Here is a 14,973-nt window from a genome sequence, read left to right as displayed (position 1 = left end):
TATTAGACTAGTTACCTAGTACTTGTATAGACTTCTGACCACTGACTACTACAAATATAAATTTCATATGAAGTATGCAGTCTACCGGGTGATACTTTATCTTACTGAACAAGAATTTGTGATGAGGCTTTGGCTGAAAGATAGTAAAACAGAAACAGAGCTCTAAGAGGAAGAGAGCAAATAACAGAGAATCGAGCATGCAAAGGGATCAAAGAGCAGAGAGTAAAACAATACAAAATACTTTATATGTTCATCAAAAAGAAACTCTGGCAATAAATTTTCCACATTTTTTTTTTTTTATTTTGAGACAGAGTCTCACTTTGTTGCCCAGGCTAGAGTGAGTGCCGTGGCGTCAGCCTAGCTCACAGCAACCTCAAACTCCTGGGCTCGAGTGATCCTTCTGCCTCAGCCTCCCGGCTAGCTGGGACTACAGGCATGCGCCACTATGCCCGGCTAATTTTTTTTTTTATATATATATATCAGTTAGCCAATTAATTTCTTTCTGTTTATAGTAGAGACGGGGTCTCGCTCTTGCTCAGGCTGGTTTTGAACTCCTGACCTTGAGCAATCCGCCCGCCTCGGCCTCCCAAGAGCTAGGATTACAGGCGTGAGCCACAGCGCCCGGACTTCCACATTTTTTTATAAAGATAATTCTTTTCAATTTCTATTTCAAATGGTATGTGTGTTTTCTCAATATATCACTGGGTAAGGGCTCTTGTTGGAAGTAATGCTCTCGTAAACAAAGGCACTGGGTGTTAGGATATACTAGCCAAGGATTTAAGTGGAGGAATCATAAGCACGACTTTTTTCCTTGCTAATAACCTTGCCTCAAATTACCAATCATCAATCCTACTTTCTCACTCTAAAAAGATAGCAAGGTAACAGCCTACATTTTATATAATTACAAGCATATAAGCACTCACTCAGGAAATACATATTAAGCTCCCACTATGTTCTAGGTATTACTGTGGCTCAGGGATAAAAAGATATTCCTTCTGAGAGGCTCCTAGTATAGTACAACCTGCTTTCAGAAATTTAAGATTAGTTTTGGCAGCAGAAAGAAAAAAAAATGATGGGTTATCAAAGCATAGTGTTTATATTCAGAAAGGCTTTTGGTGTTGAGTCTCATCTCTGTCAGTCAGGAGTCTTCTTGCCTCAATTTCTTTGTGAGTAACACGGGAGAAATAATAAATAACCTTCATATTGTATAAGGTTGTTGTAAGCATCATGTAAAAATAATGTAAGTTAAAACATACTGTAAATTGTTAAGCCCTAAGGTATACAACTATGTTTGTGTGTATGTGCACACACACTTGTATGTGTGTAATTACTTAATATATACACATGATTAAAATAACACCCCAAACTAAGTTTCAGAGCATCAATATAGATGCCAACCTGTTGTTGAGTGCCCCTAAAATTTTACTGTGATTTGATTTGTATTATTACTGAGAGAGAGAATGAATGTGGCTGTATAAACATATCTATGAATATATGTATTTGGATGTAATATAAAGTGCAAAAGAAATCAGTCCAAAGAGCAGTATAGTACCGAGAGATACACTTACTTTCATCCATACCACCGTTGCATTCCTACTGGCAGATATTGTACATGACACAGGCAGGGCATCACCAATCTGCTTGGTCACTTCCCCACTTGGGTTTAAGGACAAATCCAAATCTGAGAACCAGAAAATCTGCTTAAAATATAAACTCCAAGAATGTAAGACAGTAAAAATATTTTTGGAAAAGAAAAGATAAAAAAAAAATCCCTCTAACTGCAGTTAAAAATTCAGAACTGATTTATGTGACTCAAATAATGACTGAGGCACAATCAGCCTAGTTTCTCAAGCCAGCTTTGAGACCAGTTTGGACAAGTGAATGGTCAATCTAATTGATTAATTATTTATTTGCAGTTAACATGATTGATGTTTTGAGCGCACATAAATATTTCCCTATGGTATATCACCTTAAGAAAAAAATCTTAAATCACTCTGGAAGAAAATACAGAAAGGTTATGACTAGGTAATGTTATATAAAGAGATGGTAAGACATAAATGTTGGAAAATCAAGTATATTTAAATAGCAGGTGATAAACTGAAAAATCTATGAGGTAGTCTATGTGTTTCTCCTGAGGCAATTGATTATAGCAATAGATATTTAGAAAGAATGCTATTCCATTTCTCATGCAATTGATGTTTTAAAGAAGATCTATTATTAGGTACACTGTCAGCAGAAATCATTTTTTCAAAACAGAGTATAAATGCATCTAAGGATACATAATCTTTCAGATGAAAACTAATTTGTGTAAAAATCTTACTGTCATAGTATGATCTATATGAGGAAAATTCAATTCAATTGAACAAACATTTACTGTACAGCTACTATGTCCAAGAACTGATGGGAGACACAGAGATGAATAATGAGCTTACAATTTAATGAGGTAGCTGTATTATGCACTTAACTGACAACAATACAGCCCATGAGATCAGTACCTAGCAGCAAACCTGCTACAGATTAAGAGCTCAGTACGTATTTGTTGAAAGATTAAAGACAGGCTACAAACAGAAGTACAAAGACTTATGGGAGTTTAGAGAACAGAGCCTATCTGGTTTCTAAGCAGTAATAAAAGATTTGTTTAGGAGGCACTGCATATTTGTGGCCCCTGACAGTTGATAAGTGGAGATGTAGGGAAAACTTTTGCCATATAAGCAAAGGCAAAGAGGTGAGAGAGTTTGGAACATTTCACAATGGTGCATAATCTGGTATGGATGGTGGTAACTCGTGGAAAAGAAACCTGTGCAATTATTTGAGGCCATACTGCAAAGGGCCATGCATGGAGTTAGGACTTTATTCTAGGCTGCAAGGGTCCTCAAACTTTTTAAACAGGGGGCCAGTTCACTGTCCCTCAGACCATTGGAGAGTGCACACTGTGGGCCTGGGACGAGTCAGCTGCTAAGCAGGACAGGCAGCGGTGGCAAAAACACCCAGAGGGCCGGAGAAATGTGCTAGGCGGCCCACATGTGGCCCACGGGCCAGTAGTTTGAGGACGCCTGTCTAGGGTATGGCGATCTGCCGTTGCACTCCACACTTCTCCTTAGTTTTACATGTTATAATCGCAATATGTTGATTGTTTGCAACATCATTTTTTTCTTTTTAATTATTATGGGTACATGGTAGTTGTATATCTTTATAGGGTACGTGTGATGTTTTGATATAGTCAAACAATGTGAATGAATCAAATCAGGGCATTGGGGTGTCCATTGCCTCAGGCATTTATGCAGCATCCTTTTAAATGTTTGTCTCTCCTATTAGACCGCAAGCACCATGAGGGTGGTGATCATGACTTGATTTCTCACTGATGTACCCACAGCACCTGCCACAGGGTAGGCTCTCAAATAGTATTGTTGAATGGATGAAGGGAAGGAGCATGCTTTCAGTTTCTCATTTATATTTAAAATGCACCATCACATAGGAAAGTGGAATTTCCTCAGAATATTTGATTGAATTATCTTTAGATGAAAATGAGTTAGACGCTTTTAATAGCTGGATAGTTAATTTGCCAGTGAGAAGATAAAAGATTTTAAAAGATGATTATGAACCTTGAAAGTTCTGATGAAGAATCTATGTGTGCATGAACTGGCAGAGGAATAGTAGCTGTTTCATCAGGAACTGGAAATTTGTAGTCTGAGAGTCTTTATGAGAGGTCTGTTCTGCAAACATGTACAGGAATGGGTTGGGGTTTCTCTACTCACATTTCCTTTAGTCATCTGTGGAAAGGATACCAATCTTGTTTTGGGAAATAAAGCCCACTATTAAAATAAGTGGGCTAAAATAGGATTTTTTGCTTTTATATGGTTTAGAGTCAAATGTTGATTTACTTGCGATACCTTTTCCAGCTTTTGAAGAGCAATAGGGCCTTAAAACCTAATGTTACAGTCTACCCATAAAAATAAAAATGCATTTCAATCTAAATTAAATGCACTAACATCTAATTAAACCGTTACACACTTTTTGTTTAATTTCCCCCATCACAGCTGATCATCTAGGCATTATGTGGTTGTCACCTAGTCTTTTGCTTTGTCATTCTACCATCTATCCCTCCCTGCCTGATATAGAAGTAATACCAATAAGAGCCATCTTCTTTAGAGTCCTGTGTGCCTCGCATCTCGTAAGCATAAGCACATCACACCATCTCTAAGGCACTGGGCTATTGATTATTGGCCCAAAGACATCATGGACAATGACATCAGAGGACTCTCTCACAGGCAATTCTATCTGCTGGCTATACTCCCTCACTTCTTTATTTTATTTTTTTCATGGAACAGGCCTGGATAAATGGTCCCATGACTGACTGGTCCTCAGAGGAAAACTAGCACTATTATTATACCGAGAGGTCACTGTTTTCCCTCTAACTAGCCCCTGATGGCAGACACACTCAAATCCATGTGACATGAATATGGAGTAAACAGGGAAATGGCCCAGCAACGAACATTTCTTAACAGTCCACTGTTTTTACAGGGCTCCCGAGGGTGCACTTCCAACATCAGACAATCAAAAGCAACCATCTGGTTGTTTTATTCTCCAATGTACCCCCTTGTATCTCCCTTAATGTTTTTGCTCCTTTCTCACATGTTTTTCAAGGATTATGGTTAGAGTGAAAGATTTCAAACCAAGTGTTCAGAACAATTTCTGATGTCTCTTTCTAGTCGGTGGCATTATAGTGGGCCATGTCTAGAAGAAACCTTAATGATGGTACTGTTGGGTGCAAAGGACTTATCAGAAAGCTGTTCTATACTTCCAAGTAAGATGGACATTTTCTTAAAGCACGCTGTGCATTCTAGTGTCACTGGGCTATAGTGTGAGTTATTAGTTTGCTGTTCCCATGATGTATCAGGTACACCAATAATATGGACTCTCATGAATCACAAAATAAAGAACTCAAATTAAGTGTCTGTTTGTTATGTATTTCTTTTTCTATCAACTGGGGGAAATATAAGTTTCAGAGTATCTGGATATCAAAAGCAGATTAAAAGTTAATGAAAAGATATGTTCAAGGTGATTTTGAAGAGATTTTGTTTCCAGAAACTGTCCATCCTTCTATATAGAATAAGTTTAGCCAATAAACACCTTTTAATGGTCTCTACTTCCTTTTTCCAAAAACTGAATCTATAGTAACTTTGTGTTGCCTGGCTTAGGGTATTAATATTATTCTGTAATAAAAAATGATACATAATCTACACATTCCTGAGCTAACCACAAACCTTGTGAATGTCAGTAATATCTAAATATCCTCTTAAAATATATAATGAGTTGTTTCTTTAAGTTCCATATAGATAGTGTTTATTGATATCACAAATTGAGGACATTTTGAAAGAAAATGGAATGTTACCACTACTGAAAGTTGCAATTATCAGATCCATGCAAGGTTTTAACATTGCTTTGTAAATATGGACCAAAGTTGAGCTTACTCTGATGCTCTCTACGGTGTCTACCAAAACCAAGTTAAGAAAGATACAGCCAAAATGTATGTGAAAAGATATCTACATTAGACTATTGGAAGCCTTTGAAGTGAAGTTGGTAATGAAGAAGTAGGCGACTTACAGTGAACTGTGATGGTTGTTGAAGCAATCATGCTTTTTTTGTCTATCAGGGAGCATTTGTAGTCTCCTGTTGCATTGCGCCTCACATCTGTCAATATGTAAGTATTTGAGCTTCTTATTCCTTCAGGCTGTCCCTTTTGACAGAGGCAAAATGTCAGATGATTACACTTGGTAGCTATAGTAATGAGAACAGTTGTATTACTTCATAAAGATGGTATTTTCTCAGATAAGGGGAAAAAAGGCAACATGTTTCATTGGACAAAAAAAGAGTACAGTTTGTTACCAATATCTGATTCCTGGAGAAATCTTTAATATTTTGGTTCCAAGGAATTTGAGGAGCTAATTTATGTTATATTGATGACATCTATTTTATCTACAACATGGTTCTTGTTTGAGTTTTAAAGGAGATTTTTTTGAAAAATGAACAGCGTTGTGTTTTTATATTTAAGCCTTACTTAATTTGACAAAAAGATTTGAGGCAGCTTAAAAGAACACATGCCATATATCCAAATATAAAGGAAAGGCAGTAAGGAAGGAAAGAAAGGAAGATGAAAGGAGAAGAGTGAGAAAGAGAGAAAGGGAGAAAGAAGAGAGAAAGAAGAAGAAAGAAAGAAAAAGAGAAAAAAATAACACATTATGAATAGGAAAATATAAGTAGGAGTAGGAGTATATGTTAACAACAACAACAACAACAAAATAATCAGCAGATATTGTTGCTAAAACAGACACAAATTTGGCTCTGTCATCCCTGATAGCCAAGTGGAAAGTTAATTAGTTAGTTTCAAAATTTCCTTTTGAAAATGAGACAAAAATAGCATGTAAATTTATTAGCAGAAATAAAGTTTTCTGTCAACAATTAAGACTAAAAAAAATTACTTATTCTACTCTTCTGAATAATGTAGTAAATGACATTCTTAAATACTACTAAGATATATAGTGGATGAAATTTGTAAGCACATCCCTGTATTAAATGCAGCATTGAGTTGTTTTAATATATGGCTTCCCTCAGTTTGAAGGTGATGTCAAACACAAAGCAGTGGAAGAATAAAAAACTATCCTCAGACTGACCTCTCACCTACTTTGGTTCCGTATCACTGAGACATCCAGAGCACATCCTAAAACAATTTTCCAAAGTGTCCTTTATGCATATCATTTCTTTCAGCTATGATATGGATAAAAGTTGAGGGACTGGTGCTTCAAGATTTTACCCAACGACAAGAAAGAGCCCACAACATTCATTATTCTATCAATCTAAATATAATATGCAACAGAACTATTTCTACTTCAGAGGATCAAAAGGCAACACTGTAGATAGATTTAGAATCCACATCAGACGGTTTGCTGTCATCAGTTTTCATTCTATTGTTATCTGCTTCTAAAGAGCAGATTCTTATAGCTTATTTGGATAATTAAATCTTAGATTTTGCCATTATGATTTCTTTTTTGTTTTTCTTCCTCTTTTGCCCTGAAATCCCTTGACAATGGGAAAAAAGACAACAGAATTGGCAGGTGCCAAGAAAGCTTTCACAAGACATTCCATAGGAAGTGTCCCACTTTTTTTTTCACTAAATCTATCCATGTATGTACAATTCTTATGTCAGTCAGAAGCCAACCAACAGGACAAAATGATAGTAGTTGAGCTCAAGTAACACTTTAGCACTTACTGGTAAGTAAAACAAAAACTCCTCAGGAGGAGGATTGCCATTTCCTATGCATTTAAGAGTGATGTTATCCCCTTCTTTGATGGCATTTTTTGGTGGCAGCACTTGTATTGTCACCTGCTCTGTAGGATCTGCAAGAGTCACAAACACAAGTTAACCATTTTCATCAAGTACCAAATTACTCTGTGCATACAATATAAATGACTAAATTATATGCAATTTTCTCAAGAAGCTAGTAATGGTAATTACTTAAATATATCTTTTTAGAGAAGGATTGAAGTTAATAGCCACTTACTATACCAAGTACTAATCTTAGTTAGAGCAAACTACAAGGAAACCCTGTTGCATAAAAATCAATTTCTTCTTGGAAAAATGTCTTTAACTGAGATAGGAATGACCATAATTATTTTATGTGTAAAAGACCAGTAGGAAAAAAATCTCACTGTATGATTTTATGATAAGGAAATTATATGAATTTTATAGTTTGCAAAGGGAAAATCAGCTAGCAAAGTAGGTAAAGTTATTCAGTGCCATTGTACACATATTACATAATTATACCTTATATTACATTTTAAAAAGAGACATGAGCTAAATAACACCACCAAGGATTTGGCGTGCAAGAGAATAGATCTGTTTTCAAAAAGATAAATCTTATGAACTGAGTGAGACCCTTAACACAATCAACAGGACTTCAAATGCATTGTAATTTTGATTTATTCATTGGAGACAAGATGCATCTTTCATTCCGCTTTGGTCATATTTACAGAGAAAATAGTGCTAAAGGATATTCTTTAGTACAGGCTATTGCTCAACAGTAGAATGCTAAAGAAATTAAAAGCTGGATACAGTGGACCATATCTAGCAAACAGGAAAAAAAGGAGGTGGTGGTGGCAATTATAAATGACCCACTTTCTAACTTATCCATTTTTTATACAGCTGGATAATACAATGAACAATGAATTTTGAACTCATATAATGCAAAGGGTTTATTTCTTAATGAACCTTTTCCAAAAGACTTAGTAACTTTTGAGGTATGCATTTATATTTTCAAACTGGTGGCATTAAAAATTATCTACAAAGAACTTTTTGTTTTTAGCTATTAAGGTGAAACAAATATGTGGTAGTTTGGGAGGCTTTTTTTCCATCTCTTCCAGTCATTTATTTATCTTTCTACAGTTAAAGTGCAGAAAAAACTTAGAAGGGTTATTGTAGATTGCTTCTTTGCCTTTTCTCTATGAAAGGGCTTCTCTGAATATTTGCCCAGAACATTCTGAGGCTAAACAGAGATTTGGTTTAATATACTTTTTATTTATTTTTCTGGATTTGCCTGAGGTAGTTTCTCAACCAGCAGTTCCTAGTAAAGTTGAAAAGTAAATAAATAAAGTTTGATTTTGGTGCCCTACTGACCTTCCATTTCTAGGCCTCTCCCACTCTTTCACGTGGCCTTTCTCTGACTAACACCCAGGTTTGAGTGGCACATCTCTGATCAAGGCTGCCACTAGGACAGCCAGGGACTGCAATCTGCATGGCTTCCTCCTCTATTTCAAAATTCCACTTCTCTGCTTTCCCTTTCAATAGGCTCTGCTCTGTTAAAGAACTAAACTGTCATCAAAGAGATAATGCAACACATTTGTGCTTTAACAGTGACTTTCTGGGTGTCCACTAACATACCTGTCTCAGAATCAATGATCTCCTGCTGTCCCTTTGCCCCTGACTTTACATTTTACTCCACCTATTAGTAAGTCATCCTTGTGCCCATTTCTCTGTTTGCTCCTTTGTCCTCCCCTATCCACTCAATCACTAAGTCTTGATGAGTAGTACTCCATAATATATTTTGCATCTGATTCTCTCCTTCTATTCCCACTATGACTTATCTAATCCATGCCCCAATTAACCTACACCTGAAGCAATGCCATCACATTTCATTTGGTTCCTCAGCAGAGTCTCCCTCCTTTCTATTCTTTCATCAACATTTTCTCTGAATCCGTTTTCTGAGTGATTTGAATATTATAATTATATTCATAATCCTTCACACATTCTTAACATATAAAGATTTAAAAGAAAGTATCCTAAAACTGCTATCTACAATTTGGCTTGAACCTAGCTCAAGTGAGAATCTTACATTTCACAATTCTACATAAGCTACTACATTGTGATCAAAGGAGTCTACTCAAATTTTCTTCCTTCCTTCTATCCATTTATTCTGTCCAGTCATTTATCCATTTGTTTAGCATCTATTTTGTGTAAGCATTAAGTGCTGGCATGCCAAAGTTGAAAACAGCTTATTCCCTGCCTCAATCTATTTATGAAGACAACAAACTTATCATTGAGGAATTTTAATCACAGGAGTAACACTATTACATTTGTGCTTTAGAAAAATATTTCTGGCAGCAGCTTGGAGGGAAGTTTGTTTGGGGGTGAGCAGAGAAAGGTAGGCAGACAAGAGGAATACTATTTTGAAATTCACTGCAGAATTATAGGCAAGAAGGAAGGAGGGCATAAATTTACGTAGTCCTAGAAGGCAGAAACCAGATAAACACAAAGATTAAAGAGTTAGATTCTCTAAAACTTCATTACTGATTGAATAGAGAGAGGAAGGAAGGAGTGGATTACTACATCTTTCTCAAGTTTTCTTGAGATAAACTTGTCTCTTTTTTCCCCTTGCATTTATGCTTCTGTCCTTTCCATTTACCCCTCTCCTTCTCTTCTCTGAAGTCTTTCTAAATCAGTGGTTCCCCCAGTGTGGTCCTCAGATCAGCAGCATTAGCATCACTGGGGCATTTGTTATAAATGTACAGAGTCAAGCAACTCCCTACTGGATCAGAAACTCAAGGGAGTGGTCCACCAATTTGTTTTCTAACATATCCTTTATATTTTCCTGATGTACAATAGAGTGTGAGAATCACTGTCATTGAGCACTGATCTTTCAGGACTCTTTCCTGAGTTCCTATGGCGCTTAACACTTGCAACCTTTCATTGACAATTTCCTTCTGATATAAGTGTCTTGTTTCTCTATTGAAGTAGTAAACTCCTTGAATGTTAGGACTATGTCTTAAACCTATTTGTATCTTCACCATGAAGCCCAGCACTGCATACATTGTGCTTTCTCAAAAGCCATGCCAACTGTATCCTGCATGGCTGCATGGTAAAATCATTTCCTTCTTTTTTTTTTTATTTCAAAATAGTAAGGGGGTACAGATGTTTTTGTTACATGGGTTGAGTTAGGACTACAGACCTGCCCATCACCTGAATAGTGTTCCTTGTACCCATTAGGTGGTTTTTGTCCCTTCCTTCTTTCTATTCTCCCCCCACTTGATGTCCAAAGACTTTTACTTTCCTCTGTGCATTTGTGTGCCCATCGGTTAGTTCCAATTTATTAGAGAGTGCATATGGTGTTTGTTTTTCTATTCTAGAGATATTTCACTTAGGATAATGGACTTTAGTTCCTTCCAAATTGCAGCAGAAGGCATTCATTCATCCTTTTTTATGGCTGAGTAGTACTCCACAGTAGACTTCTAAACATCTAAGGATTGATTTCTCTGCCCACCCGATTCCACATGCTAGACATGCACATAAATTTCTGTTCTTTCTTAGGCCAATTTCATAATTATTTTGCTTATCTTGATGTTTTCTCCTATCTTATACTCCTGCACTTAACCAACATGATTTATTTCCAATTTTATATTTGGAACAGAAAAAATTGTATTTTCTACTTTTACTTACAGAAATAACAGTTTGATTTTAGATAAGCTATACATGATGGAATACTATAATTTCTTGCTTTTAAATCAGTTGAAAGTTTTTACCAAGTTTAAGGCAAAACAACCTTTTAATGTTAAGGCAAGTTTGGAATTTCAGTTTTGTTTTGATATCAGATTTTTGCCTTACAGAACCAAAAAAGAAATGTAGATAAGGGAAAATTCTCCACAGGCTGATAAAATATTTTTGCTTTTTTTCTCCATAATAGATGTAGAAGTACTAGGCCATTCTAGAACACACAGTAATAGTATAAGAATTTATGACTCATTTTAAATAACAATAAAAAATCCTTTATTGCATTTTTTTCTCAAAAAATATCTCCAGCTCTATGATTATGTAGTGATAATCATCATAGAATAAGAATGACAATAGTACTTAATAATGAGCATTTATTGTGTGATTCAGTGTGTTATTTTGGATTTGTGATTTCACTTAATCTCTATAACAACACTATGAGTAAGGTAGTATATTTTCCCCATTTCAAGACACAAAAACTGAGATTTAGTGTAATTAAGCTACTTTTTAAGAAACACGCAGTAATTGATAGCACTGGGGATGGAATACCAGCATCTTTGCTTCTCATCATTGGATTATATTGGCATCTGTCTTACAAGAGCACCACAAAGAAGAAAAATATTCTATTCCAAACTCTATAGCTAATTTAGGGCAAGTCTTTGTGCCTTACTTTACTGCTGAGTAAAATAATGGAGTTAGAGCAGATGACCATGAAGATGCCTTTGTATTCTAATATTCTGTTTCAAATCTATGATGTAGTTAACCAAAGTATCTTAGAACATCTTATCTATCTTAAGCAATTGATCACATTATTAAAATAAATCTGTTTATTAAAATGGTAATCCCTTATTTAGAAAGACATCCAGTCATAAGTCTGTATCACCCTGTCATTCATTCAGAAAGTGATCAGAAGGCACTTGGAGTTCTTATAAAATTCATGACAATGTGCTGGGGCTGAGACTGCCAGAAGGAACTGACCAAGTTAGAGACCTTATCTTTAAGGGACTTGGCATCCAGCAGAATACAGAAGAGATGCTCATAAATAGTAGAGTAGAGAGTGAAAGATACTATAAGATGAAGAGCATTTATTCTATAGGTCTCCCGAAAAGGAAGAGATTATTTGGGTGCCATGGATATGGGGTGATATTGGAAGCAGAATTTAAAAAGCAATTGCACTGGGACTTCAAAGTTTAATAGCATTTAAATATTATTTCTAGCACATTAAATTACATAATCATAATTGAATTACTTACAGTAAATATCAAAGATGGCTTGTTCAGAATGAACCGTTTTCTGGCCAGTTGGTCCATAATATATCACAGAGCAGGTGAATGGCATTTGTATATCAGCCTTGGTTGTCTTGTACTCCAGAGATGAAGTCATGGTATAGAGCTGAGTAACTGGGTCCATTTGCTTTCTAACATTTATGACCACCGCTGAAGAAGATAAAGAACCCTAATGATAGGATCTTTCACTGGACAATTACAAACCTTAATTAGACATCACAAGACCTTTGAGAAGTGGTTTTGCCCTTCTAACTGTATTCAATGGCAGAGAAAATTGACATGTAGTGAGGTATAATGTCTTTTCAAAACTGTGAATCAGAGACATAGACAGAAATAGAATCCTGGAATCTCATAGCCCACTCACTCTAATTAACTTCTAGAACATGCCATATACAGAGGTAATTTTCTCTGCTCTTGATTTTTCTGCACATGTACTAAAAATGGTGTTTAAAAAATCACTTAATGATTTAGTGGATACCTAACAAAGCATAGAGTCACAGATCAAAGGGGACAACACACTTAGATCCTGGATAGTCAAAGAATGCCCAGACAAGAGAAAGTCAAAATAGGTTGTCAGAATTTATTGCCCACCTCATACCCACCTCCTTCAAGGGGTTGCAGCACTTTTCCACTCCTGTACCATGTGATGTTGCCATCTGGATAACTGTCTTTTGAAATGCAGTCGCCCAACTGCAAAATAAAAAGGAAATGTTATTATGTTTGTTCAATCAGAGTATGTCAATTTGGTAAGCCTAGAATTCTCAGGCAATGCAGAATTATTCCAAAGGTTTCTTTCCTTTTATTTTTTAAGCCAGTCAAATTCAAAGGTTTCTTGATCCATGTATTTTCCAATACTAAGGAATGAATACATGCTCTCTAGTATAAAACAATATCTTGTATTTAAAAATACAATCTTGCTCATTTTAAAATATGCAATAGATGCTATCACTATTAATGAAATTGCATTCATTTAAAAGCATTACTAACTTCATTTTGACACTATTCATTTTTAACATTAACTAAATAATGTATTATGACTACACTAACATTGACTATTACCAAGTTTCATGGATTTTCATATGCAAGAATCATTTATAGTATTAAAATGGATCTCTCTCTGTAGTTTCACACTATATATGTGTGTATACATACACACACATATACATATTTTAGACTATATATACTTAACATGCTCTATGATCTCTATCACTTTCTTCTACACATTTTAACTTTAATATTTGATATTTACCAAATCATATTATGCAGTAAAATTTAATCTGACTCAAAGGACTTTGAACTTTGGTACCCCCTCAACCCTACCAAGGATAAGTTAGGTATTTTAGTTAGGGAAGTTGAGACAATTATTTAATTGGTGTGCTCAAATATGGAACCCCAGCTTTGTCTTCCTATTCAGCAAGCTGAATAGGAAGACACACCTATCAGGAAGACACACCTTCTCTCCACACCTCTGCGAATGGGATTGTTCTAATCTGATCTTCTCATGGCTTTACTTCAACCTTTCAATAGTTTAATTTGTCAACGAAGTCCAAACTCCCTACATGGCATATATGATTTGTCATGATCCAGCCTCTTTTTACCTCTCTAGATTTGTCCCTTACTGCCCTTACCTGCTTTCTGTCTTAGCGCCCAGAGTTTCATCAGTGCTGAAACTTGCTGTTTCTTCAACATACCATTCCCTTTCACATCCTGTTATTTCATATTGTTGCAAAATTATTTATACCTTTGGCCTGGAGAAAATCTACACACCTTTCATGACTCTATTAAACATCCAGTTCATTTAAATAAAAAAGACCTCCCTTCCAAAATGAACCCACCTTCCTTGATGTCCCTATGGTCACAAAGAACAGTGTCACAATGTACTCTCTATACCTCTGCATACTTTCTGATTTCCACCTGCAACACTGTCAACTCCACAACAGCAAAGTCTATCTTGTCTGTTCTGACATCAGAGGCCAGAAGAAGGCACTTATCACTAGGGTGAGTAAAGGTAGTAATTGAAAAGAAAGTCTTACCTTTTTTAGCTGCTCTGTCTCAAGAAACAGTGCTTTGTTTACAATTTCAGGTTTAGATGGTTGCTCTAAAGTTAAGTAGAGACAGGTTTTAGGTACAAAGGAAAAAAAAGACATCTCTGATTTGATTTACAGCAACTATAATTCATTTACCTCAAAAAGAAGAACATACAATAGAATAAAAAACAGATTTTACCATATAATCTGGATTTAGTAAATCTGTTAGGTCTACCCCTTCCAAATATTTGCCTTATCATCTTAAATAATATTTTCCATAATCATAAGTCCTCTGAATGTCTATAATGCTTTCTAGATGTTTTATAAGCAGTGAATATGGATTTGATAGTGAAACTGAGACTAATGTACTACATAGGATATATTATTTCTAATTGATTACCACGGGCTCTTTCAACTTATCAACAACTTCCAACTCATCCAAACTTATTAAGCGAAGATGTTAACTTACTTGAATCAGAATCTCAAAGTTACCTGTTTAAAATGAAGTTTTCTGAGCCCTATGTGGCCTATTGAATCAAAATCTCTGAGGAAAATCCCATAAATCTACATTTTTAAACATGTTCTTAGGGAATTCTTGAGCACAATAAAGTTTAAGAAACAT

At 35.6% G+C, this 14,973-nt stretch overlaps 1 protein-coding gene across 2 annotated transcripts in view; it reads right to left on the bottom strand.

The window, feature by feature from the left end:
• Window positions 1-14,973, bottom strand: part of ALCAM (activated leukocyte cell adhesion molecule) — a 183,270-nt gene that overhangs the window by 20,375 nt on the left and 147,922 nt on the right. For both annotated transcript variants that reach the window (XM_012777170.2, XM_012777171.2), the window contains exons 4-9: window positions 14,358-14,422; window positions 12,927-13,014; window positions 12,292-12,474; window positions 7,268-7,395; window positions 5,605-5,737; window positions 1,569-1,681 (exon numbers count right to left, since the gene is read on the bottom strand). In XM_012777170.2, the coding sequence (XP_012632624.2) occupies window positions 1,569-1,681; window positions 5,605-5,737; window positions 7,268-7,395; window positions 12,292-12,474; window positions 12,927-13,014; window positions 14,358-14,422 (710 nt within the window). The remainder of the gene's footprint in view (window positions 1-1,568; window positions 1,682-5,604; window positions 5,738-7,267; window positions 7,396-12,291; window positions 12,475-12,926; window positions 13,015-14,357; window positions 14,423-14,973) is intronic.

This window comes from Microcebus murinus, chromosome 1 (assembly GCF_040939455.1).
Source record: "Microcebus murinus isolate Inina chromosome 1, M.murinus_Inina_mat1.0, whole genome shotgun sequence".
In the NCBI taxonomy this organism is placed as follows: Eukaryota; Metazoa; Chordata; class Mammalia; order Primates; family Cheirogaleidae; genus Microcebus; species Microcebus murinus.
This window is presented reverse-complemented; position numbering and strand designations above follow the sequence as displayed.